The sequence below is a fragment of the Ctenopharyngodon idella genome, chromosome 20 (assembly GCF_019924925.1).
Source record: "Ctenopharyngodon idella isolate HZGC_01 chromosome 20, HZGC01, whole genome shotgun sequence".
Lineage (NCBI taxonomy): Eukaryota > Metazoa > Chordata > Actinopteri > Cypriniformes > Xenocyprididae > Ctenopharyngodon > Ctenopharyngodon idella.
Genome location: NC_067239.1, coordinates 18,234,284 through 18,261,616, shown reverse-complemented (window position 1 = coordinate 18,261,616; position 27,333 = coordinate 18,234,284). Strand labels below are relative to the sequence as shown.

Sequence of the window (27,333 nt, the reverse complement as noted above, 5' to 3'; positions counted from 1 at the left end):
TAAAAACAATAACATGATTCATGGTTTTCCATATTCTGGAAAAGTGAGCCATGACTTTCATTGCTTTAATACTGTGAGGTTGGTCTCTGCAGTACTCCAATTTCCAATGCTATCAAAAGGACGGACCCTTTTTTGTCAGTTTGTGGCGAATCTGTGTTCTTCCGTAGTGACTCTAAACGGTGACTGTCTTAACTGCGTGACTCCATTTTGCTGACAATAGTTTAGTCCACTTAAATCAGGTGACATTTAAGTTCTTCACTTGCTACCTTGAAAACTTTGAATCTTGGAGAGAATTTGTCTCCAGATCAATGTTGATAAGACTGAATGATGGTGTCAAAGGATTTACATTCGTTTAATGTATCTGATTATTTGACTGTGTTAAAAATCTCTTATATCCTTTAAAAGAAGAAGTTTATTGTGACAAAAGATTGAAACTGAAGATTCTTCTCTATTCAGTGTCTCCATCTAGTGGTTGTATTTAAAAAATAAAAATAAAACACGCGCGCACACGCACACGCGCGCGCGCGCACTCGTAGCCTTACGTTTACACAGTAGCCTCGAATCTTACTACGCTTTTTAACTGAGGTTTTTTTTTTTTTTTGCCTTTTTATGTCTGCGCGTAAGACTATTTCTAAATAACTATATTTTAATACGCAGTGAAATTATGACAAACGTGCACTTTGAACAAACATTTCAAGCTGTAAAATAGACCAAAGGTCAGAATTCTTTGAACGTGTCCTGCCACTTTACTATGAAACACACAACGGATTGTCATCAGGTAAATATACAAATATTTTTCAATTTTGTAAACTTTTAGGCTGTTTGTGGTGTTTGTGTATTTCAGGAAATAGTTTTATCACGGTAGCTACGTGTTACACCAATTCTTTTACTTTCACTTTCACTCTCTCTCTTTAGATTTTACAAGACGCTACTTTTCTAATTCGAGTAGGTCTTTGATAAACACCATCTGTTAATCAACAACATCAAGATAAATCTTTTGCAGTGTCTTAGAACGTGTTGTAAGCAAAATGGCAGAGGCTATACTCGGAGATCACGACCAGTACAGCTGCTCGATATGTTTGGACTTGCTGAACGATCCCGTGACAATTCCTTGTGGACACAGTTACTGTATGAGCTGTATCAATGAATGCTGGAATACAACAGATCAGAAAGCGACCTATAAATGTCCACAGTGCAGACATACCTTCAAACCAAAGCCTCCACTCAACAGAAATACAATACTTGCTGAAATAATGGAGAAACTGAGGAGCACAAAGCTACAAGTGTCAGAAGCTCAAAGTCTTGCTGGACCTGGAGAGATTGCGTGTGATTTCTGCTCTGGAGAAGTGTTCAAAGCGGTCAAGTCTTGTCTGGAGTGTCGAGCCTCTTACTGTGAAACACACTTATATCCACACTATAACGTTCCAGCCCTGAAGAAACACAAGCTGGTGAAAGCTACCGTCATGCCAATATGCTCCAAACATGACAAGCTCCTTGAGGTTTACTGTAGAACAGACCAGATTTGTGTCTGCATGCACTGCTTAATGGATGACCATAAGGGTCATGACACAGTGCCGTCTACAACAGAGCGCAATGAGAAACAGGTGAAGATGTCCATAATCTTTTCTTCAATAACTTGTAACTTAACCTTTCAACAAAATGCTTTCACAAATGTTTTCAGTGAGATTAAACAGACTGTGATTGATTTGCCCTTAGATGAAACTCACAGACACTCATACAAAAGTCAAGCAGACAATCCAGGCAAAAGAAAAAGAGCTGCAAAAAATGAAAATGGACATCACATCCCATTCAGTAAGTTCTGGGGTAAAACAAATAATTTTCACTTTTAAACAGAATATTTAAGAAAATATTTTGGTTTTGTTTTGGGTCTCATCAGGATTCTGCAAAGGATGCTGTGAAGAACAGTAAGAGAGTCTTCACTGAATTAGTCAAACTTATTGAGAAAAAAAGTAATGAAGTAATTGAAAAGATAAAAGCTCAAGAAAAGGCTGATCTGGACCAAGGTGCAAAACTACAAGATAAGCTGGAGGAGGAAATCACTGAGCTGAAGAAGAGGGAAGGAGTCCTAGATACACTTCTACAGACAGATGACAACATCCAATTTCTTCAGGTACAACCAAGATATGCAAAGTGATTATATATTAAGAGCCAGCATTATAAGACATAAAGGACTGTTCAGATATTTGACATTTATAAAAGTGACTTTTGCCAGTTGTTTTGAAAGTTATATTAATTAATTTGTGAATTATTATCCCCCCACAGAATTATGAGTCTATGTCCTCTTCATCTGAATCTGATGAGTTCCCCAGTCTCTCATTTCAGCCGAGCTGCTCATTTGACGACATAAACAAACTTGTATGTGAACTTACTGGGAGACTGGAGACTACTTGTATGCAGGAAATAAACAAAACAATTAATAAAGGTAAATGCATTCATTAATAAATTAATTTCATGACTTCTTACATCTAATTGTATTTATGAGTGATGAAATGGTTTCCTGTAATCTTTTTCTTTCAGTTTCAGATTTGTCAACAAAGAGGCCTCCATCTGATATTGCAGTTGGAGACAGAGTCCGCGTGAAGCCGTCTGTTGTTATTCCAACACAAAAATGGGGATCAGTTACTCACATTAGTATTGGTGTTGTCAAAAGTGAGAGTACTGATTGATATTGATCTGATCATTTATATTAGGCATGAAAATTCCTGCCGTTTGCACAATAAGTGAAATACCGAAAATATAAATTGCAGTCTCACTGAATGCCTATTACAGATTGAGAAAATGGAACATAGTTTATATTATTAATTTTTTGTTTTTACTTCTGCAGAAATTCAGGGTGAGCTTTTGACTGTAGATTTCCCCGAACAAAAAAACTGGACTGGTGTAGTTTCAGAAATGGAGCGTGTGACCAGTGCTGGTTCAGGTAATCAACTGTTTTCATCACACAAAAGCATGCAGAAGCATGAACATAAAACTGTCAAACTGAATATTTCATATTGCATATGAGCAGTTTGTAATATTTTGCTTGTTTCAGATTTATTAACAAAGAACGCTTCAGTCGACATCAAGGTTGGAGACAGAGTCAGAGTAAAACCCTCCATAACTACCCCAAAACATAACTGGGGTAGAAATGTCACACATAAGAGTGTGGGTGTGGTAAAAGGCAAGAGCTATACATTTTTCCTTGCACAAATCAAAATTTTTATCAAAAAATCCTCACTCAAGTACAAGTGTTACAATATGAACTTGTTCTGTTTAGACATTAAAGGTGATGACAGTCTGGTTGTTGACTTCCCTGGACATGCAAACTGGAAAGGAATGCTCTCTGAAATGGAGCGAGTAACTAATGATGATGAGATGGGTAAATAAATGTTTGAAAAATTGCAGCTCCAGCAGAAATATGAGTCCTACTAGTAAATATCTAGAGATTCTACTTCTACAAAACAGTTGTTCATCTGAAGGATGAGGCACAAAGTGTTTAAAACAACCACATTTGATCTATGAGAGAATAATCTATGAGTTTTCCATCAAACACTCATCTCAGACCTCCATATGACATTTCAGGAGCTTCAAGTCTAGACTCCATTATTAAGATTGGAGACAAAGTCCGTGTGAAGCCATCTGTTGTTACTCCAACACACAAATGGGGAGCAGTCACTCACAAAAGCATTGGTGTTGTTAAAAGTAAGAGCACTGACTGACATTAATTTCATCACTTATATTAGTCATGCAAATGTCTGAAAATGATAAATGGGGAAATAAATTATTGTATAGGCTCACTGAAAAACTGAGAAAAAGCAGCATACTTTTTTTTAATGATTTGTTTTACATTTGCAGAAATTCAGGGTGAATCTTTGACTGTAGATTTCCCTGAACAAAAAAACTGGACTGGTATAGTTTCAGAAATGGAGACTGTGGCCAGCGCTAGTTCAGGTAATTGACTGTATTTAAAGACATTATCATTCAAATAACTGCAAACCTTATTTATTTATTTATTTATTTGCTGCAGCTTAAGTGTGTTGTTCACTGTATGCCTACTGTAATATTTTACTTCTCTCAAATTTGCCAACAATAATGCTCTTAATAAGACATGCTCTTTATAAGAGGTCTTGGGCACATACATGTGCTAGTTGGCATTAAGGTAGGAGACAAAGTTAAAGTGAAAGCTTCTATTACCACCCCAAAACATAACTGAGGTGCTTATGTCACAGGGATGGGCGATATAGTGGTAGACATGATTAACTGGTAGAAATTTGTCAACCGGTAGAGATTTTGGCCTATTGGACTCTATTGCGGGTACGTTGATGTGATGTTGCTGTGCTGCATAGTCCCTGCTTGCGTCTCAATGTGCATACTATCCATCCTAAATAGTATGTGACATTAGTAATATTCAATACTATTTAGGGCAGATAGGGCGAATAGTATGCACGTTGGGATACAGGGTCTGTATTTAATTGCAGTCTTTTCAGTGTTCATTTGTCTGGTCACATTACACATAGCAGTTGGTTTTGCTTGTTTATATCTTGCTTATATCATTATATCTGATCTTCATCTTCATCGTGTGTTCCTTGCAACTGCTGGTGACAGATGACCAGACCTAACAAGAAAATGGAGATCACCTCCATTAATGTTTCCCCATGGATGGGAAACGAACAACTTTTGAACAGAGGGATTGTATTAATTTTTCCCAAACGGCAGAGCTATTGAGGAGTATGTGGAGGAGTTTTTGAACACCTGCCATCAAACTGCCTGTGTAATACACCTATGTGTAGTCACAAGGTAATGTTTTATGTCGATGATGTCTGCTTAATGGAGGGATTTCGGTGCGGTCTGGACAAAGTCTCCGCTTCGTCATGCCCCGCAGTGATCCCTGCTAGACCCTGGAGACTTGCATCACTTTCGCACTGTGGATAGATGGATCCCCATTCACCTCGCAGACGTCTCGCAGCCAGACCCAGAGCTTAGCCCACCGACAGCATCCACCCGCCGCGAGTGAGCCACCTGTGACAACAGCACCAACCATCGCCCCGGAGCCGATGCCCCAAAGTGAGTCTGACCAGGGGTGTAAGCCAGCAACCATTGTACCAGTGGGAGTCTTGATGGAGCTCAAGACTGAGGGCTGTTTAATAGATTGGGACATCATCTGTGTTATCATCATCTGTGCCTTCATCACCACTGGTTCATCCCAGCTTGCAGCCCTTTGCCTTCCCCTGTAATGCCTTGTGATGTGGTCAGGCCTCAGGCGCAGCAGGAGAGTACACAACCTAAGCAAGAGAATCCCTCATCTCCGCCTACAGCCTCTGACCCCTTCGCTCCCCCTCGACCCATCAACCTGTCGGTGCTCCCTTGGCTCCTCCCACCCTTGGCTCCACCATAGACCCTCAGTCTTGCGGCTTCACCAGACTCCCTCATCCCTCTGGCTCCACCCCAGTCAGCCGTCACCCTGCCTGCGCCGCGGACTTACAAGCCTCCTGTTGCGCCTCTCCATCCTTATGGCTCCAGCGGGCTCCGCCCTCCCTCTGGATCCACCTTGGTCCTTGAGCGCACAGGCTCCGCCTACGTCCTCGGGCACTCAGGCTTCACCTTGAGTGCTCATTGCCACACCCTCACCTCCTCCAAAGTCCCCACACTCACTCCCTCCCTCATCTGTTTGTTTTTATGGCACGAGGTTGCACCTTCTGGGAGGGGGTGTAATGTCATGAACATTCAGTTATTTTGATCTTAGTTTCATTTTCATAGACTTTTAGTTTATTTTCAGTCAGGTGTTCCTTTGTTTAGTTTCCTGCCATTTATTAGTTACTATGGAGATTCATTAATCATCACAGGTGTTTGTCATTATTTCCCTCATTTGCTTTGTATTTAGTATTTAGTTTAGCTTCTAAGTGGATTCTGAGTGGATTATTAAAGATGTCATATCTAATCTTCATCTTCGTCGTGTGTTCCTTGCAACTGCTGGTGACAATATTGTTATCATGAAATACAGTTACTCGTATTGTGATATAAGATTTTGATTATACCACCCACCACTGTGTCACACATAAAAATGTTGGTGATAAAAGACTAAATCTGATTTTTCCCCCTCAAATAAATCTATTATTAAGCAATCCTCACTCAAGTGTATGCTTTACAATATTAACTTCTTCTCTGTTTAGACATCAAATGTGATAACAGTCTAATTGGTTGACTTCCCTGAACATGCAAATTGAAAAGAATTTTTATCTGAAATAGAGATAGTAACCAATGATGAATTTGGTAATAATACACAGTGTGTATTCATTGCAATGTGTCCACGACATTTAAGTTGCAGCTATTAAATCTCCTCTCAGATCTTTGCAACACTTTTTGCATTTCAGGATCTTCAGGTCTGGAGTCCAGTATTAAGATTGGAGACAAAGTCCGTGTGAAGCCGTCTGTTGTTACTCCAACACACAAATGGGGAGCAGTCACTCACAAAAGCATTGGTGTTGTTAAAAGTAGGAGTACTGTCTGTCTTGATTTAATCACTAATATTAGGCATGCATAAGACATTGTGATTTTTACTAAAATAAATGAAATGATGAAGGATTTTATCATTTTTGAGGAATTTATGATGATTTTGTTCATTTCTTTTTAAATTCTGCAGAAATCCAGGGTGAGTCTTTGATTATTGATTTCCCTGAGCATAAAAACTGGACCGGTATAGTTTCAGAAATGGAGCTTGTGACCGACACTGGTACAGGTAATCTTCTTATGCATTTTTTTTTTTTTTTTTGCATCTGATTATATTTGTAAGTGAAAATGCTTTCTATAATATTTTACTTATATAGATTTGTCAACAAAAAACATTACAGTCAACATCAAGGTTGGAGACAGAGTCAGAGTGAAACCTTCCATAACTACCCCAAAACATAATTGGGGCAGTGTCACACACGAGAGCATGGGTGTTGTAAAAGGCAAGATCTGTGTATTATTCCCATAGACAGAACAAACTTAAGGAGATATAAACTACTTCCATATTTTTAACATATCCACATGTTTACATTTAGTATACATGGATTTGCTCTTGGAAAAATGTATTTTAAGTAGGTTTGTTCTCTGATCTGGCTAGATATCAAATTTGAAGATGTGATAGTGGATTTCCCCAATCACAAAGGGTGGAAAGGGATTCTTTCTGAGATGGAACTGATAGATAATTCAGGTCAGTTACCTTAAGAATTTTTTTTCTGAACTAGTTCTGTTTGCGAACAACCTGCAACCAAAATCTTAAGCCTTTCTGTTGTGATTATATCTAGAGGCTGACGCTTCAGGATCTTTATCATGATGATGTGACTGCGGACTTCCCTGCTCACCTTTTGATTTTGTGAAGTTTTGATCAAACTTGCCCTGTCTTTTTTTTTTTTTTCTTTCTAAGTTTGTAGTCATGTGTCTCTTTCAGACAAATTCTTTTTTGTTCACATCTGTCTTACAGCCATTTTGAACTCATGAGAGTTATTTGATTAGACTTGCATAAATATTCCTGTTCATTCAGGTGTTTCAAATTCAGTATCGAAACCAATCTTGTTCCCATTTTTTTCTGTTCTTCACTTTGACTCATATGATTGCATATTTTAATGTAGCCTATGGCTGCTGTAGAAAGAATATATTTTATGTCTTTCTCAAAGGGATAGTTCACCCAAAAATGAAAATTCTGTCATCATTTACTCACTCTCAAGTAGTTCCAAACCTGTATGAATTTCTTTGTTTTCTTTCCTGCTGAATACAAAAGAAGATATAACCAAACAGATCTCACCCTCCACTGACTACCATAGTATTTATTTTTCCTACTATGGTAGTAAATGGGGGGCGAGATCTGCTTGGTTACTGATATTCTTTCAGATATCTTCCTTTGTGTTCAGCAGAACAAAGAAATTCATACAGGTTTGGAACAACTTGAGGGTGAGTAAATGATGACAGAATTTTCATTTTTGGGTCCCTCTTATCCCTTTAAGAGGTGTATAAGGCAGACATTGATTGTAAATTATCAACTGAAATTTATGTTTCAGCTCAGGGAATATGCACACAGAAATTTGTTCATTCAGTTTTAATTTAAGAATAATTTTAACAAATTATTAATTAATTATACATTTAATAATAATAAAATTCCTGTCAAAATACCATACACAAATGCAAATAGTGCTGCTATATTAGTATTTTTGTCTTTTGAGTGAACTTAATAAACTGTGCTCTTATATTCAACTTGTGGTTTCATACATACTGTATCTGTGCTCCTGTTTTTTTCCCCTAGTTTGAGATTGTGCCAAATAAACAATCATGGCAGAAGCTAATTGTTATTAGTCATAACTTAGTTGTGTTGACCAACAGTTTAGTTCGTGTGCATTTTGTTTTGCGCGACAAAACTACATTTCCTATCATGCTCTCGCATTTTTGCTCTTTATTGTGTTGCATAAACGCTAAAATGATTTCTTGTTTCTTTGGAAAAGAGGACAAGAAATGTTTAACATAAAGATTAAATACTTTGGAGTAAGAACTAATTTTAAGAGGAACTGTTAAAGTTCACAGTTTTAAACAGCAGACATTAATAGGTGTTTCCATCTAGTGTTGATGCCGAATACCAGTTCAAATTCAAAGATCTGCCTCCTTAACTTGAAGCACGCTGGTCTCTTTTATGAAGAAAATAGAAAATTATTGTATTTTTTTATGCTTCCCAGCTTACATAAATAAGCTCTTACAATTGTATTAGCTACTGTATTTGAGGCTACTATAACAAATCATTCCATGCTTTCACTTTCATTCTCAAACTTTTACTTTCACTTCAGTTCACGGTTCTTTCTGACACAAGTAGCTTTTGATAAAGACATGGCAGAGGCTATACTCGGAGATCACGACCAGTACAGCTGCTCGATATGTTTGGACTTGCTGAACGATCCCGTGACAGTTCCTTGTGGCTGTATCAATGAATGCTGGAATACAAAAGATCAGAAAGAGACCTATAAATGTCCACAGTGCAGACATACCTTCAAACCAAAGCCTCCACTCAACAGAAATGCAGTACTTGCTGAAATAATGGAGAAACTGAGGAGCACAAAGCTACAAGTGTCAGAAGCTCAAAGTCTTGCTGGACCTGGAGAGATTGCGTGTGATTTCTGCACTGGAGAAGTGTTCAAAGCTGTCAAGTCTTGTCTGGAGTGTCGAGCCTCTTACTGTGAAACACACTTATATCCACACTATAACGTTTCAGCTCTGAAGAAACACACGCTGGTGAAAGCTACTGTAGGGGAATTTTACAGTTAAAGACCCAAAAGACAAGGGGCCTCATGTACAAAGACTTTCATTGAATTCATTCTAGAACATTTCGTACGGACAAAGCTGTAAATGTGCGTACGCACAAAAAAAAATTAGATGTATGAATCTCTGCATACGAAGGAGGAGAGTTTGGCTGACGTCATCAATGCAGTGGGATCTGAAAATCGCACTGTAAATGACCTTAAAAAGAAATGGTCTGATATAAAGGTGGAAGTTACTGCTGTGCACCGACAAAGTGTGGGCAGAACAGGCAGTGGTACAGGGGTCGATGAATTTACACCCTTTGTGCAGAGAGTTGCCTCTATTATGGGTGACACTTTACTCTCTGGAATAGTATCTGTTGCTGTGGGAGACTCGGATTTACTACAGGACTGCCACAAAGGTAACTAATTTTTCATTTGTTTGCTTAACTTTGGTACACATAGCTTACCTATTTAATTTTCAAATGCATGCAATGTAGCTGACCAAAAGTACACCAGAGATTTTACGTATCCATTGCATTTATGGCAAAAGCGTGTACCCATTAATAAGGAACAGACTCAAATCACAGTTAACATGTGCCTGTGTTTATTTGGACTCATATGGTGCAACAGCAGGAACGTCCACTGGCACGCGCTCGGAATCCGCCCCTCCTGAGCAGCATCTGTCTGGCCGCGTCTTGATGCATGCTGTTCTGGAGTCACAACAGCAAATCGTTATGGCCATCGGAGAAATTAACAGTCACCTGAAAAATATCACTGACACACTCACAGACATAAGTCACTCATTAAAGATATTGGTCAAAAACTGAACTTTGTCTCTGATGACCATTTATATTGTCGCAATCACATGTTGACGGGCCTGAATGGCTTGTTGGTTGGGCTGCACATACATTGGTCCTGGGTCGGGGTCATCTGGCGGTGCCGCCACCTCACCAAGTGGTATGCCGTGCCTGTGTGCGACATTGTGCAGCACACCACAGGCCAGCACGATGCGGCACACCTTGTCAGGGCGGTATAACGGCATCTCGACGGTCCTGTCAAAGCAGTGCCACCAACATTTCAGCTGCCCAATCGCCCGCTCTACAACTGACCGAGTGCGAGAATATGGGCATCATTGTATCTGCGCTCTCGGTCAGTTTGTGGGTTGGTGAGGGGGGTTAACAGACACGTCTTTAGTGGATAACCGCGGTCTCCTGATGGGCAGTTGAATAATTAAATGCAAAAAAAATTAATAAAAATAATAAAATACAGTTAGATAGAACCATAACTTTAAATGCATCACTTACCAAGAAGCCACCCATCGCGCACCCTGCCTGAAGCCTCATCCCAACCATGCTGTTTGTAAGGATGTATGAATCATGGGTTGACCCAGGCCACCTTGCCACAATATTTGTTAGGCGCATTTGTGCATCACATATTATCTGCACATTTATTGAATAGAAATGTTTCTGATTCACATATGCAAATTCTTCTTCAGATGAAGAAGAATCCACCCCCTTCACTACCATCATGCCAATATGCTCCAAACATGACAAGCTCCTTGAGGTTTTCTGTTGAACAGACCAGATTTGTGTCTGCATGCACTGCTTAATGGATGACCATAAGGGCCAATTTCATTTCATGCTTTTATGTAACATAGAAAACCATAAATGGAATTCATATAATGGAAAAATATTTAACTGTAAAACAAAATGTATTGCTAAAATAAACTTATAACATCAGCGGTGTGAACTGGGTAATCAGGGACAGTGGCTAATGTGGCACACCTTGCTTCATTACAAGCAGATCTATGCCAACACTACCTTCTAGCTGTTATCATGCATCTCATTTGTTAGTCTGAAGTGAAAAATCACAATGTATTGAGTGTCTGTGAAACTACTTTTGAATTGCTTTCTGTTTTAATAAATGGCCAGTTGGCATTATTTTCACAGCATTATTTTTAATTTCATATTTCATTGTGTGTCTGCTTTATTTGCACTACATATGGAGAGATTTGCGTTAGTCCAGCAGGGCGCAGCAGAGAGCAGGTTTAGCAGACTGAAGTGATCAGAGAGGAACAGAAACATTAGATTCAGGGCACTTGCTGCTATTTCCTGCATCATCAAAACAAAGGTCCAGTTTGGCCTGTTTAAGGGTGTTTGAGTCCATTTGAGTGGTCACAGATTCCTCTTGTTGGCTTTTGAAGCTGAATGTTGTGGTAGAAAATCCTCTATGCATCAAAACCCCACCTAAGAGTCTCACTCTGAGTCGAACAATGTCTCATCCCTTTTAACACAATCACTCGGGAATAAGATCTCTAGTGTTCCATTAATTTGCTTCGTAGCAATAATTAGACAGACTCCAGACATTTCTTTGAATATTCTTTAATCACGGCCACAGGACCGATTTCAGAGAGAATCCCCTTGACAAAAAAAGTACAATAGAATATAAGAGCATGGCAAAGGTGACATGCATCATTTTTCTACAATATGATTGGTTCTTTATATGTATAATTCAGAAAACTCTTCTGTAAAAGCAAATCTGGATTTCTTGATTACTTCACTTTTTTACTTATAAATTTTGACAACTGTAGTTTCATTTCCCCTTTTTTAATTCGGACATGACTTTGGCCAAAGTGTTGGTGACACTTAAGGTCATTTCACACTTGAAATAGTTAACCTTGGGTCATTCTAAACCCCCGGTAAACGAAATCCTGGGTTATCTTTATTCACATTTCACACTCATACTATGCCCGGGGTTAACAGTTAATCCTGGGTATTCATAAGCTACCGTTTCACATTGCACATTCCTAAACCCTGGGATAAAGTCCTTATCTGCATATTTGCAGTGTCAGTGTCACTGACTGGACAAACGCAGCACGTAACCTGTTTACATGGCTCTAGCATTGCGCGTTGTCATATTACACATTGCTGACTGTAATATCAAGTTTTTTTTCTGAGTGAACTATTTTAACTATAAAGTTAAGAATAGTGGTCTCTTCTTCACTCCAGTTGTCGCGTTTTCTATCGCTGTTTGACATTTTTCCTATCATACACAGAAACGACTGTCGCGCGGTGTTTTTGTGGCTGCCCAAAGCGTGTGAATATAAGGCACGCGATTGGTTGTCAGTTGCTAAGCATCTAGTGGTAACATTCTAACACTGCATTCAAGTTTGGCACTGCAATGCGGAGTTAAAGGATTAGTTCACTTTGAAATGAAAATTAGCCCAAGCTTTACACACCCGCAAGCCATCCTAGGTATATATGACTTTCTTCTTTCTGATGAACATAATTTCAGAAATATTAATAAATATCCTAATGCATCCGAGCTTTATAATGGCAGTGACAGGGTTCAATGAGTATGAGCTGAAGAAAGTGCTTCCATCCACATCCATCCATCATAAACATGTGCTCCACACGGCTCCGAAGGGTTAATAAAGGCCTTCTGAAGCGAAACGATGCGTTTGTGTAAAAAAAAAAATCCATATTTAACAAGTTATGAAGTCAAATTTCGAGCTACCGCCAGACCGCCTTCCGTATACAGGTTACAAAGAAAGTGTATACTGGCGTCGCGTCAATTACACTTTTTCCGTAAGTTTAATAGGGAAGGCGCGTGACGTAGCGTAAGCTTTGTGAACTTTGTGAACTAAAGAGTTTTACACTTTCTGCATACGTTGAATACGGAAGGTGGTCTGGCAGAAGCTCTAAACTTGACTTCATAACTTGTTTAAATATGGATATTGCTTTTACACAAACGCATTTCTTCGCTTCAGAAGGCCTTTATTAACCCCCCGGAGCCGTGTGGAGCACATATTTATGATGGATGGATGTGGATTGAAGCTTTTTCTTTAGCTCATACTCATTGAACCCTAACACTGCTATTATAAAGCTCGGATGCGTCAGGATATTTATTATTATTTCTTCGTTTTTGTTCATCAGCAACAAGAAAGTCATATACACCTAATTTTCATTTGAAAGTGATCTAATCCTTTAACAGTGCAAAAGTGGTGATAACCCTGCTCCAGAGCAGGGTTTCATAACCCCGGATAAAAAGAAGTGCTAACCCCACATCTAAATTACAAGTGTGAAACGCTCCTTTACCCAGGGTTAAAAGCGGTGTTTAGAACGACGATAACCCAGGGTTAAGCGCAGTGTGAAAATCCCTTTAATTTTCAAAACAAAATGTTAATCCTGCAAGGAAAAGAAATGTTAGTTATGATTCATTAAAAATTTCCTTTACAATGTACAATACACAAAAATAGAATTAAGGGTCTGCAGACAGTTTTAAGTTGGACTGAACGTCTTTATTCTTGTCGAAAGCCAGTGTGAAATGTAACCACTTCCGGTGAAGGTTTAACACTATTGTAAAATACTACTCATTCTGAAGATGTAGCCTACTCAGTGCTTGAAGTGGGCCAGCGTGTTCCTCAGTCTGCAGGGGCGCAGCGTCAGAAGAAGAGGACGAGGTGTGCGTTTATCGGTAGATTGTCATGATATCTGCATCTGCAGTTCTTTGTCATAAATGCTGTTTACATAATGTGATGCAGGAGTGATACAAGACAGTTTCCTATCCACTGTAAAGTCTTTGCTGCATTTACCCCTCATCATTGTTTTCCTCCAGCAAAAACGGAACGTGAAGACACTTTAGAAAATGTTATTTTCATTTGAAATTGTAATTTTTAAATTAAAACTTATTGTGGATGTGGCATTAGATTAACATCATGCACAGATATTATTAAATACACAATCAGACTGTAAAAATCATTTGTTGGTTTAACTTAAAGTAGCCTAACCTGGTTGCCTTAAAAATTTTAGTTCATTTAAACAAAAAAATTGAGTTGATACAAAGAAAGAGATTAGTTTATTCAACAGAAACTCAAAATATTATGTTATCTGAACAACATTTGTGAACCTGATTTGACAAAAGATTTGTGAAAAGTTGTGATAACAAATCATGAAAATATTTACAGCACTCAATGCACTGATTTAAACTGCTTTTATCAGAGTGAATGAGAGCTAAATAATGACCCAGCAGCTGACTGTGACAATTATAACTTTAGAGTAAAGGCATTTGTGGTTTTTTAATTATAGAAGTGGCAAATTAATAGATTCAGGTTTATTTATTTTTATTTTTTTTAATATAGAAGAAAAAAAAATGGTTTAATATAGGGCAGATTAAACATATTGCCAGTCTATACAATTACAGTAATATAAGGTTCCAGATATGCCCTTGAATATACTTTAATCATGGCCAGAGGACCTCAGATAATTGCAGAGAGAATCCTGTTGACAAAGAAAGTACAAATGTTTCATTTCCCCTTTTTTTTATTTGGACATGACTTTGGCCAAAGTGTTGGGGACACTTAAAGGCATTTCACACTTGAAATAGTTAACCCTAGGTCATTCTAAATCCCGGTAAGCAAAATCCTAGGTTATCTTTATTCATGTTTCACACTCATACTATACCCGGGGTTAATCCTGAGTGAACTATTCTAACTACACTACTCAAAAAAATTAAAGGAACACTTTGAAAACACATCAGATCTCAATGGGGGAAAATATCATACTGGATATCTATACTGATATGGACTGGGCAATGTGTTAGGAATGAAAGGATGCCACATTGTTTGATGGAAATGAAAATTATCAACCTACAGAGGACTGAATTCAAAGATACCCCGAAAATCAAAGTGAAAAAATGATGCAGCAGGCTAGTCCATTTTGCTGAAATTCCATTGCAGCAACTCAAAATCAGTAGTTTGTATGGCCCCCACGTGCTTGTATGCATGCCTGACAATGTTGGGGCATGCTCCTAATGAGTCGACGGATGGTGTCCTGAAGTATTTCCTCCCAGATCTGGACCAGGGCATCACTGAGCTCCTGGACAGTCTGAGGTGCAACTGGCGGCGTCGGATGGACCGAAACATAATGTCCCAGAGGTGTTCTATTGGATTTAGGTCAGGCGAGGATGGGGGCCATTCAATGGTATCAATTCCTTCATCCTCCAGGAACTGCCTGCATACTCTCGCCATATGAGGCCAGGCATTGTCGTGCACCAGGAGGAACCCAGGACCCACTGCACCAGCATAGGGCCTGACAATGGGTCCAAGGATTTCATCCCGATACCTAATGGCAGTCAGGGTGCCATTGTCTAGCCTGTAGAGGTCTGTGCGTCCATCCATGGATATGCCTCACCAGACCATCACTGACCCACCACCAAACCGGTCATGCTGAATGATGTTACAGGCAGCATAATGTTCTCCACGGCTTCTCCAGATCTTTTCATGTCTGTCACATGTGCAAGTCTGTTTCTGATTGTTTGGTCAGAGACATTCACACCAGTGGCCTGCTGGAGGTCATTTTGTAGGGCTCTGGCAGTGCTCATCCTGTTGCACAAAGGAGCAGATACCAGTCCTGCTGATGGGTTAAGGACCTTTTACGGCCCTGTCCAGCTCTCCTAGAGTAACTGCCTGTCTCCTGGAATCTCCTCCATGCTCTTGAGACTGTGCTGGGAGACACAGCAAACCTTCTGGCAATGGGACGTATTGATGTGCCATCCTGGAGGAGTTGGACTGCCTGTGCTACCTCTGTAGGGTCCAGGTATCGCCTCATGCTACCAGTAGTGACAATGACCCTAGCCAAATGCAAAACTAGTGAAAAACAGTCAGAAAAGATGAGTAGGGAAAAAAATGTCAGTGGCCTCCACCTGTAAAACCATTCCTGTTTTGGGAGTCAACTCATTGTTGCCCATCTAGTGCACCTGTTGTTAATTTCATTAACACCAAAGCAGCTGAAACTGATTAACAACCCCCTCTGATACTTAACTGACCAGATCAATATCCCAGGAGTTTAACTGACCTGATGCTATTCTCTGATTAAAAAGTGTTCCTTTAATTTTTTTGAGCAGTGTATAAAGGTAAGAATGACTGTCTCTTCTTCACTCCAATTGTCGTGTTTTCCATCACCATTTGACATTTTTCCTATCATATGCAGAAACGACTGTTAATACATCATGTGGTGTTTCTGTGACTGCCCAAAGTGCGTGAATATAAGGCACACAATTGGTTGTCGGTTGCTAAGCATCTAGTTGTAACATTCTAACACTGCATCGTTTCACACTGTACAAGTTTGGCACCGCATTGCGGAGTTAACAGCGCAAAAGCGCTGGGTAAAAAGCGGTGCTAACCCCGTATCTAATTTTCAAGTGTGAAACGCGGTTAAAAGCGGTGTTTAGAATGACGATAACCCAGGGTTAAGTGCAGTGTGAAAAGCCCTTTAGTTTTCAAAATAAATAAATGAAATTCCTTCACAATGTACAATACACAAAAATAGTAATATGGGTCTGCAGACAGTTTTAAGTTGGATTGAATGTCTTTATTCTTGTCGAAAGCCAGTGTGAAATGTAACCACTTCCGGTGAAGGTTTAACACTATTGTAAAATACTACTCATTCTGAAGATGTAGCCTACTCAGTGCTTGAAGTGGGCCAGCGTGTTCCTCAGTCTGCAGGGGCGCAGCGTCAGAAGAAGAGGACGAGGTGTGTGTTTATTGGTAGATTGTCATTATATCTGCATCTGCAGTTCTTTGTCATAAATGCATTTACATAATGTGATGCAGGAGTGATGTGATACAGTTTCATATCCACTGTAAAGTCTTTACTGCATTTACCCCTCATCATTGTTTTCCTCCAGGGAAAATGGAACGTGAAGACACTTTAGAAAATTTTATTTTCACTGGAAATTGTAATTTTTAAATTAAAACGTATTATTGTGGATGTGGCATTAGATTAACATCATGCACAGATATTATTAAAGACACAATCACACTGTAAAAATCATTTGTTGGTTTAACTTAAAGTAGCCTAACCTGGTTGCCCTAAAATTTTGAGTTCATTTAAACTAAAAATTTGAGTTGATACAAAGAAAGAGATTAGTTTATTCAACAGAAACTCAAAATATTATGTTATCTGAACAACATTTGTGAACCTGATTTGACAAAAGATTTGTGAAAAGTTGTGATAACAAATCATAAAAATATTAACAGCATTTTTACATGCACTGATTTAAACTGCTTATCAGAGTGAATGAGAGACCGATAAACATCATGTAGTTATTTCATTCTACTAAATAATGACCCAGCAGCTGATAGTGACAATTATAGCTTTAGAGTAAAGACATTTGTTTTGAATTATAAAAGTGGCAAATTGATAGATTCATGTTCAGTTTTTTATAGAAAAAAATAAATCTACACCCCACCCACCACCACTCACCACCACCCACCAAGCGGGAGTACCGGCACTTTATTTTTTCTACTTCAAGTACTGGACGTACTGTCAGACACAGCTAATAATGGATTTGGAAGACAATTATCAATATGTTTATCTCAGAGATATTAAGGACACATCTGGACCTCGAACACAGACTAAAAGCCAGGATGAAGGAAAAGGTGAAAAGCGCAGTAAGCAGAAAATTACTTTAAGCAAAAAATGGTGTCATGTATGATGGTGTTAATGGTGTCACTAATTTTTGAGGAAATGAGAACTGTTACATACAATTTCAAATATATTTTCTAAGAACAATATGTCAGTGTTTTTATATTTAATTTATTAACAGATTTCCTTCTTTCTTGTTTTTACTTTTACACCATGTTCTTATTTGGATATTTTACCTTATAGCAATGTTTGTCTTAAAAAGTATATACTGTAAAACTACAGCATTATCTAAAGACAAAGGTAGATTACCAAAAAAAAGGTTGATTTGAAACTTAATTTCTAATATTAAGGATATTCACTGATATTTGTGTTTTCGTCCTGTTTGTCAGGAGGAAGTAGATATTTGGTGTTGACAACAGCATGTCTCGGGCTCATTTGTGTTCTTCTGCTGGTCTTCATCATACTGCAGCACAGCACCATCACAGCAGAGAGAGACCTGTTAAAGAGTTACAAGAACACAGCTGAAGAATTCAATCAGACTATCAACAGCTTACAGGACAATTACACTGATCTAATGTTTGAAAAAGACCAACTGCAGAACAACTTCACCTCTTTGAGTCAAAAGAAGGTAGAGCTGGAGCCTGAACTAAGCAAATTATATGAACAAGGTTTGGACAAATGGATTTATATGTATATTTGCACTTTACAACACAACTGAGCTAAATTTGTAAACAAACTTGGATGTTGGCTTGAGAGCCTGAACCTTGAACTGGGACTTGAACTCAGGTCGCCTTGTGCAGAGCTGCAGCAAATGTCATGCCGCTTTTATCTATGGGTTGTAACATTTCTTACAGATTTCTGCACATTGTAAATCAGATACAGATTAATTAGCACAGTACATTTCTTTGAATGCATTAATGAGACAGCGATTAAGTGTGTGAACTAGTCATACCGTCTCTCTATTAATTGTAAAGCTGTGTGTTGCAGTTACTTAAAGTAGAAAAATCTATGCTATAACTGTTGCGTTTCTAAACTAATTTGCTCACAGGACAGAAAATTACTTTAAGCAAAAAATGGTGCCACTAATGTTTGAGGAAATGAGAACTGTTACATACAATTTCAAAAATAATTTCTAAGAGCAATATGTCTGTGTTTCTGCTTTTTATATTTTTATGTATTAACATGGATTTTTTCCCATGAACACAGTTGAAGAGTTCAATCAGACTATCAACAGTTTACAGGACAGTTACACTGATCTAAAGACTAAAAAAGACCAACTGCAGAACAACTTTACCTCTTTAAGTCAGAAGAAACTGGAGCTGGAGACTGAACTACAGAAGTTATATGAACAAGGTTTGTACAAATTGATTTATACTAGGGGTGTAACAGATGGTGGTTGATCCGTGATCCGTATACGAACCAGGCCCCAGGGTTCAGAACTCATGTGATTCACAGATTAACTGCATTTAGACATTATGTAGTGAAAGTTTATTATTTGCACATGTTTGTAAGTCTTACCAATTTAAAACACTCAAGTGTTTTTAAACAATTCAAATGCAAGAAGAGGCAAATTTCACAATAGCACATTGTTTTCTGTGCGTACACACTCAAAGCATGCACGCTCACAGAGGCGCCTTTCAGGTGGCACGTGAACACATAATCGAGCTCTATTTCACGACTTGTTGAGCTTGAATGGACAAATACACACAAAATGATCTTAAAATCCCCGTCTCGACAAGTATTCTTGTATACAGTCGGTTGTAAAGTCTTAAGTGAACCTAAACAGTTGAGATAACTTGAGAAAGAAATTGTATGTTTCATCATATTGGTTCCATACATTGGTTCCATGCATTTAGTGACAGCAGCCGACAACAGACGGCATTTAAAACAATTTATAAAAATTGTAGCGACCCCTCCACCCCTACCAGTTACCCTGGGAGTATTCAGAAAATTATAATTATCAGGGGCTGTATCAGAAAGAGGATCTATTTCATCAACATTTACCTATGTCTCAGTCACAAAAACAAAGTCCAACTCACGAGAAGAAATAAAATCATTAATTAAAAATGTCTTCTTGGCAATAGACCTGGCATTTATCAAGACCATCTTTAAAGTATTTTAGAAGTCTGTGATGAAAAAGACATGTCTGTCATTAATTGTCAAACAACAAAACAACTTTAGCAATTATTAATCTATATTTAATTCATAGTGAACACTATGCATGCAGTGTAATTACAATTATATTTATATTATTACATTTCTGTAATGAATACTACTGTTAGACCTAACTTTATTTGTAACTGTTCTATATTATTTATCTATGTTTTAATTTGTGTATTCTTATTTTTACTGTCTGTTCACTTGTCTTTAATGATGTTTGAACTTTATTAGTTAGAAGTTTTTGCTGTGGTATCAAAGTACTAGTGTTTTTTAAGATAAATGTTAAGCAAAGTTACATTTGTCTTATAACAATAATAGTAATTTGCATGGTTTGACGTGATCCGAGCTAAGCGATCATTAGATTTAATCAGCATTGGTAGTGCGATTTATTGTAATACTTTTTTTTCCTCAGTTGGTCAGAACAAAAGTGGCAGACATGTTACTTATTTGTACAGATGATGTTTTCCGGTGAAAATTCTTATTTTGGACATACAATATCCACACAGATGTGGTGATTGACAGCAAACATTAGATTCATCCGCGCTGAGGAGCCGTGCCGAGGCACAACCCACGTAAAGATGATAATTCTGCAAACAACTGCAATTGCAGGTTTCAAACAGAGATGGCGACGAAGAGGCAAAACTTACAGACTGCAGCTTTAAATACAGGAACTTGTCTAAGAAAAAACACGCAACACACATCGTCCTTGTCATCACAGAATCTGACCAATGAGAATAAGGTGTGTCGTCATCAAGGCTTTCGCAGCTGATATTGAGCAACTGCAGCGGCTGACCTAGGCGGATGGTCTAGTTTTGCTTTCGCGGGTACATTGAAGGCACATGTTATCGTAAGGCGGCTACAGCGCCATTCAAAGTCGGACAAATTTTCTAACCAGAATGCATTGGTTTTGTCAGGTGGTAGCCGATTTTAGCTTACCTAATAGTAATAATAATAGACTAGAAGAATGTAACAGGCTTACATTAATTGGAAAAGCCAAATCCTCTTAATATTGCCAATATTTGTCAGAGTATATATCGGATTTGTCGGAGTATATATCGAATTTACCGATATATCGGTCGACCTCTAATTAGAAATACTAATTACTTTGTTGCTATGTGTCAAGAGATTGAGTATCTAACACTCTGTGTGTAGAGTGAATGCAAGCATTTAGCTTAGGCATATAACAAATCCAACGTATGCACCGGGCACAGTTTTGACATGACAGCATACCCGATTAAAAAAAAGTTACCGTGTATATAATATTTGTGTGATAAAAGGCAAGATCTGTTTTTTCCCCTCAAATAAATAATCTACTGTTAAATAATCCTAAATCAAGTGTATGCTTTACAATATGAGCTTATTCTCTGTTTAGAGTAGACATTAAATGTGATAATCTGATTCCCTGAATATGCAAATTGGAAAGAAATTTTTATCTGAAATGGAGCTAGTAACCAATGATGATGAGTTTAGTAATAATACACAGTATCATAGTGTGTCCATGACATTTAAGTTGCAGCTATTAAATCTCCTCTCAGACCTTTTTAACACTATTTGCATTTCAGGATCTTCAGGTCTGGAGTCCAGTATTAAGATTGGAGACAAAGTCCGTGTGAAGCCGTCTGTTGTTACTCCAACACACAAATGGGGAGCAGTTACTCACAAAAGCATTGGTGTTGTTAAAAGTAGGAGTACTGACTGTCTTGATTTAATCACTAATATTAGGCATGCATAAGACATTGTAATTTTTACTAAAATAAATGAAAAAAAGTAGACTCACTGTGTATCACAGAGTGAGAATAAAGTACATATTTGAGGAATTTATGATGATTCTGATAATTTCTTTTTAAATTCTGCAGAAGTTCAGGGTGAGTCTTTGATTGTAGATTTCCCTGGGCATAAAAACTGGAATGGTATAATTTCAGAAATGGAGCTTGTGACTGACACTTGTACAGGTAATCTTCCTATATGCACCTGATTGTACTTGTAAGTGAACATGCTTTCTGTAATATTATACTTATATCAGATTTGTCAACAAAAAAACATTTCAGTTGACATCCAGGTTGGAGACAGAGTCAGAGTGAAACCTTCCATAACTACCCCAAAACATAAGTGGGGCAGTGCCACGCACAAGAGTGTGGGTGTGGTAAAAGGCAAGATCTGTGTATTAATCTCATAGACAGAACAACTTAAAGGGCACTTATTATGCCCATTTTTACAAGATGTAATTTAAGTCTTGGGTCTCCCCAGAATGTGTATGTGAAGTTTCAGCTTAAAATACCTCACAAATCATTTATAAATCAATGTTGTAAATACCCATTTTTGACTACAGTCAAGAACAGGCTGCCAAATATTAACAAGACATCTGCTTGGTTTTGATTATCATCTATATCGCGATCACTCTCACAGATAGCATAGTTCTTCTTTCATCATTAAAGTTTATTATTTCCAGGCGTTTTAAAGCTATATCAGTTTAAACTTGTAATGGATCGTTTTCTGAGCGCACTTATCTGAAGCACATGCACACAGACAGCTGGCTGTCAGACGTCAAGTCTCATGAGTAACTGCTCTTTCACATTTTTTGTTTTGTTTAAACTGTCAAATACACACAAAGTTCGTCAAAAACACACACAGTTCACATAAATACAGTCAGTTATATCTGTAAACGTAAATAGCAGACAACGTTACAGAAATCGTATGTGTGTATGAGATCTGTGGCGCATTCCATTAAAAAATAAAACTAATCCACTGCTTTCAGCAGCTCAGATGTCATTAAATGAAGACTGTTAACATCAAAACATCTCAAAGGGCTATATGCACAGAGCGTTCTTTAGAACTTCCACATTAATATAAGCCAGCTCGAAAACTTCCGGTGAGATGTCATTTGCTGGTGTGTTGAGCATCAGTAGTGTAACACGTAGTTTATAACCAGAATATAGTCACTTAAATAGTCAGGCATAGCATTAATTTAGTTATTCAAACATAAGACGGCATAAAAAATAAATAAATAAAGACGTACCTCATTGTTCGGCTAAATTCAATTCGACCATCAGTTTTCACACTTTTATGTGAAAAAAAAAGCTTCAAAAATTAAATATTTATTGTGCACTTTAGTTAGATTAATTGAATAAAATGTGTGTTTTTACAAGTGTGCTGAAATCATTGATCTTGTGCTGCATTGTAATTACAGCAGCTGTCAGTCAGTGCAGCGCAAGATCAATGATTTCAGCACACTTAATCTAACTAAAGTGCACAATAAAGCTTTTTTTCACATAAAAGAGTGAAAACTGATGGTCTAATTGAATTTAGCCGAGGAGGAACAATGAGGTACGTCTTTATTTATTTATTTTTTATGCCGTCTTACGTTTGAATAACTAAATTAATGCTATGCCTGACTATTTAAGTGATTATATTCTGATTATAAACTAAGTATTATGCCGCGTTCCAGGCAACCCGTAACCCGTGTTTTTCCAAACTTCTACCCGTGAAAATGCGCTGGAACGGCAGTCAAACCCGTGAACTCGTACTAGATCGATGTACTCCCTGTTCCGCGCTCTGACGTCACATAGCCCGCGAAACAACAATGGCAGCCCCTAGGGATGCGGTGTTTACGCAAGTGCACGGTAAAATAACGTAAAATAAAAGGTATAACAGCTTATCTTGCCTTATGCGCCGTTTTCCTCCTCCGTTTCCCTCAAATAAGCAAGGAGCAAGCACCTTTGGTGCTTGTAAATAAATGATTGTAAATAAGCATAAGCCCCGTACGGTCCGCCATGCTGGTTTGTTTATACTCAGGCAGTTTGGCTCGACTTGCCTGGAACGCTACAAAGTCGTGAGTCGTGGTTTGAAGTCGTGACTTACGGGCTCAAAAACCTGCCTGGAACGCAGCATTACACTACTGATGCTCAACACACCAGCAAATGACATCTCGCTGGAAGTTTTCGAGCTGGCTTATATTAATGCGGAAGTTCTAATGAACGCTCCCAGCATATAGCCCATTACTTACCAGACAGTTAATGTGTTCGAAATCGCCCCCTATACCCTCATTCACTATTCCCTACATTAGTCCACTAATATAGTCCACTTGAAGGAGTGAATGAAACGAGTGAGTGAATTCGGACACTGAGTGCACCGGAAGGGCTGCCGATTTCGCATAGTTTGTGCTACTGTTTAATAATCTTTTGAAATGTAGCAAACTGGCAGCTCCAGTAGTAATGAATATTTATGTTGAACTAGCATGTTCAAACCTTTTAAACGATATTAATGATTAATTAAAAAGGAATTTATACCTGTATGATAATGCTGGACCAGCGCGGTTTGGAAAATTAATGGATGATTGATTCAGCTGCGGGCACCATCGCCTGGCGAGACGCGGGAATTCATTCAGCGCGACTCTCACAGTGCATTATGGGTATTCTCTAGCCGTTGAGCGTGCATCGGTTGTACACTCGTTATTACAGTGCATTGTGGGATTGATGTGCACTCAACATCGTCCACTATGGTTTCGGACACCACTACAAATGGCTGTCTCCTCAAATAGTGCCCAATTTTGCGTCACAGCGTTTTCACTCGCGTTGCATTTCGGGAAGGCGTCGCCATATTAGCAGGATAAGCTATCCGTTGCCATTGTTACTTTGACAGTGAGACCGAGAGAAATAGCGTGATATTTGTTTGCATTTTTGCGATACGCCGCAGTTTCTTGGAAAGAAATGGATAATGAGGAAGCGAAATGAAAGGGGCTCTATCGGGAGAGACTAAATAAAACCGCCAAGCGTCGCCAAGGGACATTCTAAAACGCTTAACGTGGCTTAATGTACTAAGACAGTAATATTAACAGACCAAACTCTCTAAACATCATACTAATAAATTATACTATGAAAGCCAACAAAAAAATCAGATGAGTCCTGAATGATCTCAACGCGTTTAATAACACGTTAAGCCTTTTCCTCCCATAAAAAACCGTTATAAGAAAACGCTTAATATGGCTTAATGTACTAAGAAAGACTGTTATATTAACAGACCAAACTCAGTAAACATCATAGGGCCTACTAATAAAGTATACTATGCAATACTGTGTACAGAAAAGCAGTTGAGCCCATAATGTGAACGCAACGTGTTTAAATTCACGAGCGTTTTCTTCAGAAAACTGTTATAAAGAAAACGTTTAACGTCGCTTAATGTAGCCTATAAGTGATATTAAAAGATCAAATTCGGCACAAACCAATTTTTCGTGTATATTATGCTTTATTAGTATAGTGTTTACTAAGTTTGGTCTTTTAATGTCACTGTCTTTTTCTTTATGGGAGGAAAACACGTGTAATTAAATGTGTTGCGTTCAATTACAAGGAGATATAAACTACTTTCATATTTTTAACATATTTTAACATATCTCACAGAGAATAAAGTACATATATTTGAGGAATCTATGATGATTTTGATTTCTTTTTAAATTTGCAGAAGTTCAGGGTGAGTCTTTGATTGTAAATTTCCCTGAGCATAAAAACTGGAGAGGTATAATTTCAGAAATGAAGCTTGTGACCGGCGCTTGTACAGGTAATCTTCCTATGCAATTTTTTTTTTTTTTTTTTTTTTTTTTTTGCATCTGAATGTACTAGTAAGTGAAAATGTTTTCTGTAATGTTTTCTACAAAAAACATTTCAGCTGACATCCAGGTTGGAGACAGAGTCAGAGTGAAACCTTCCATAACTACCCCAAAATATAAGTGGGGCAGTGCCACAAACAAGAGTGTGGGTGTGGTAAAAGGCAAGATGTGTATTATTCTCATAGACAGAACAAACTTAAGGAGATATAAACTACTTTCATATTTTTAACATTCACAGTACATTCACATTTAGTATACATGGAGTTGCTCTTGGAAAAAATGTATTGTAAGTAGGTTTGTCCTCTGATCTGGCCAGATATCAATGTGATTGTGGATTTCCCGGAACACAAAGGCTGGAAAGGGATTTTCTCTGAAATGGAATTGATAGCTGATTCAGGTCAGTTACCTTGAGACATTTTTTTTTTTCTGAACTAGTTTTTGTTTGCGACCAACCTGCAACCAAAATCTTAAGCCTTTCTGTTATCTATACAGGCTGACGTTTCAGGATCCTCATGATGATGTGACTGTGGACTTCCCTGCTTTTGCTTTTGTGACTGAGTTTTGGTCACAGAAACTTGCCTGTCTTTTTTTTTTTTTTGTAAGTTTGTAGTCATGTGTCTCTTTCAGATAATTCATTTTTCATCTGTCTTACAGTCCTGAACACATGAGAGTTATTCGATTAGACTTGCAGAAATAATCTTGTTCATTGTGATGTTTTAAATTCAGTTTCGAAACCAATCCTGTTCCTGTTCCTTTTTTTTTTTTTTTTTTTTTTTTTTTACTGTTCTTTACTTTGACTCATGATTGCATATTTTATAATAGACTATATATAATAGACTATATTAGCTACATGGATGCTGTATTTAGAAAGAAGAGTATATTTTACATTTCTTTCTTAAGAGTTATATAAGACAGACATTGATTGTAAATTATCAATTGAAATTTATGTTCCAGCTCAGGGAATGTGCACTCAGAATTTTGTTTATTCAGTTTTCATTCAGTTTTAGCAAATTATTAATTAATTATACATTTAATAATAATAAAATAAAATATAATTGATAACATAATTTTTAATAATAAAAATTCCCTGTCAAAATACCATAATCAAATGCAAATAGTTTTGCTATATTACTATTTTTGTCTTTTTTGTCTCTTCTCTTCTTCTACTTCTCCTCTGTACCTGCACCGCTCAGCACGACCGTCATCCAGCGCGAAACACACGCAGAGTGAGAACCCGTTATGTAGTGTTGTGAATCAACTAAGTTGCTCCAAAGCTGTGTCTCTCACTTCTTTCCTTTTACCTAGAGTTGTTCCGATTCCGAAACCATATCGGTGAGTACTGGAGTCAGTATCCTGAATCACCATGGTACATCTATAATAAGTGTTTATTTTCGGACTATTTTAGTCCAGCGGGTCGCCGCCGCTGTGGAGTAGCACAGGACCTGGGTGACTCGTCCATAGTCATAAACGGAGAGAAGTAGCGCCGGTTCCAATGTTCTTCCGCAAGACGCATGCAGTTCTGTTTATTAACTGCTAGAGCGTGAAACAAAAACAGCAGCGCGACAAATGAACTGCGTACCTGTATAGTGCGTACGTGTGTCTCTGTTGTTAAAGTTTATCGTTAATCTGATACTCATTTTAACAATCGGGAGTCATGTAAACATGACGTCACGTGCGTCTTTTCTGGTCAGTCGTCATGGAAACATGAAGCCCTGGCGTTTGGACCAGAGTGAAAACAAACGACATATCACTGTATACCACCAGTATGTGTGAAAACACTCACTGTGGCTTTTTAAATGAATTGTTATTCATTCCTAGATTTATATCTGTTATTTTTCAGTTGTGGCTGACTATCAAACTAGACAATAAAAGAAAGTTTAATGTT

General features: G+C 38.0%; 1 protein-coding gene across 9 annotated transcripts; it reads left to right on the top strand.

Moving 5' to 3' along the window:
- The first annotated feature begins 408 nt into the window (after nt 1–408).
- On the top strand, nt 409–27,333 carry LOC127502925 (uncharacterized). Of its 9 annotated transcripts, XM_051876382.1 has the most exons (18): nt 409–778; nt 916–1,604; nt 1,717–1,812; nt 1,898–2,131; nt 2,284–2,443; nt 2,539–2,670; nt 2,846–2,941; nt 3,053–3,181; nt 3,278–3,379; nt 3,583–3,702; nt 3,856–3,951; nt 6,372–6,491; nt 21,706–21,801; nt 21,898–21,999; nt 25,304–25,399; nt 25,508–25,609; nt 25,765–25,845; nt 25,941–27,333. In XM_051876382.1, the coding sequence occupies exons 2-18, from the start codon at nt 1,029–1,031 to the stop codon at nt 25,943–25,945; spliced, it is 2,343 nt and encodes a 780-aa protein (XP_051732342.1). In that variant the 5' UTR covers nt 409–778; nt 916–1,028; the 3' UTR covers nt 25,946–27,333. The 9 variants fall into 9 exon arrangements, with proteins under 9 accessions (XP_051732342.1, XP_051732343.1, XP_051732349.1 ...); XM_051876383.1 differs by lacking the exon at nt 21,898–21,999 and having other exon boundaries at nt 413–778; XM_051876385.1 differs by lacking the exons at nt 21,706–21,801; nt 21,898–21,999; nt 25,304–25,399; ... (1 more) ...; nt 25,765–25,845; nt 25,941–27,333 and adding exons at nt 6,641–6,736; nt 6,849–6,950; nt 7,106–7,195; nt 7,290–8,232 and having other exon boundaries at nt 431–778.

What these genes read in the sequence shown, in the direction of transcription:
- LOC127502925 (XM_051876382.1), top strand. Translation starts at nt 1,029, where the DNA reads ATGGCAGAGGCTATACTCGGAGATCACGACCAGTACAGCTGCTCGATA. An exon ending in TAGTATTGGTGTTGTCAAAA is followed by an intron (nt 2,671 to 2,845) that starts GTGAGAGTACTG and finishes TTACTTCTGCAG; the next exon opens with AAATTCAGGGTGAGCTTTTG. An exon ending in TGTGACCGGCGCTTGTACAG is followed by an intron (nt 25,400 to 25,507) that starts GTAATCTTCCTA and finishes AAAACATTTCAG; the next exon opens with CTGACATCCAGGTTGGAGAC.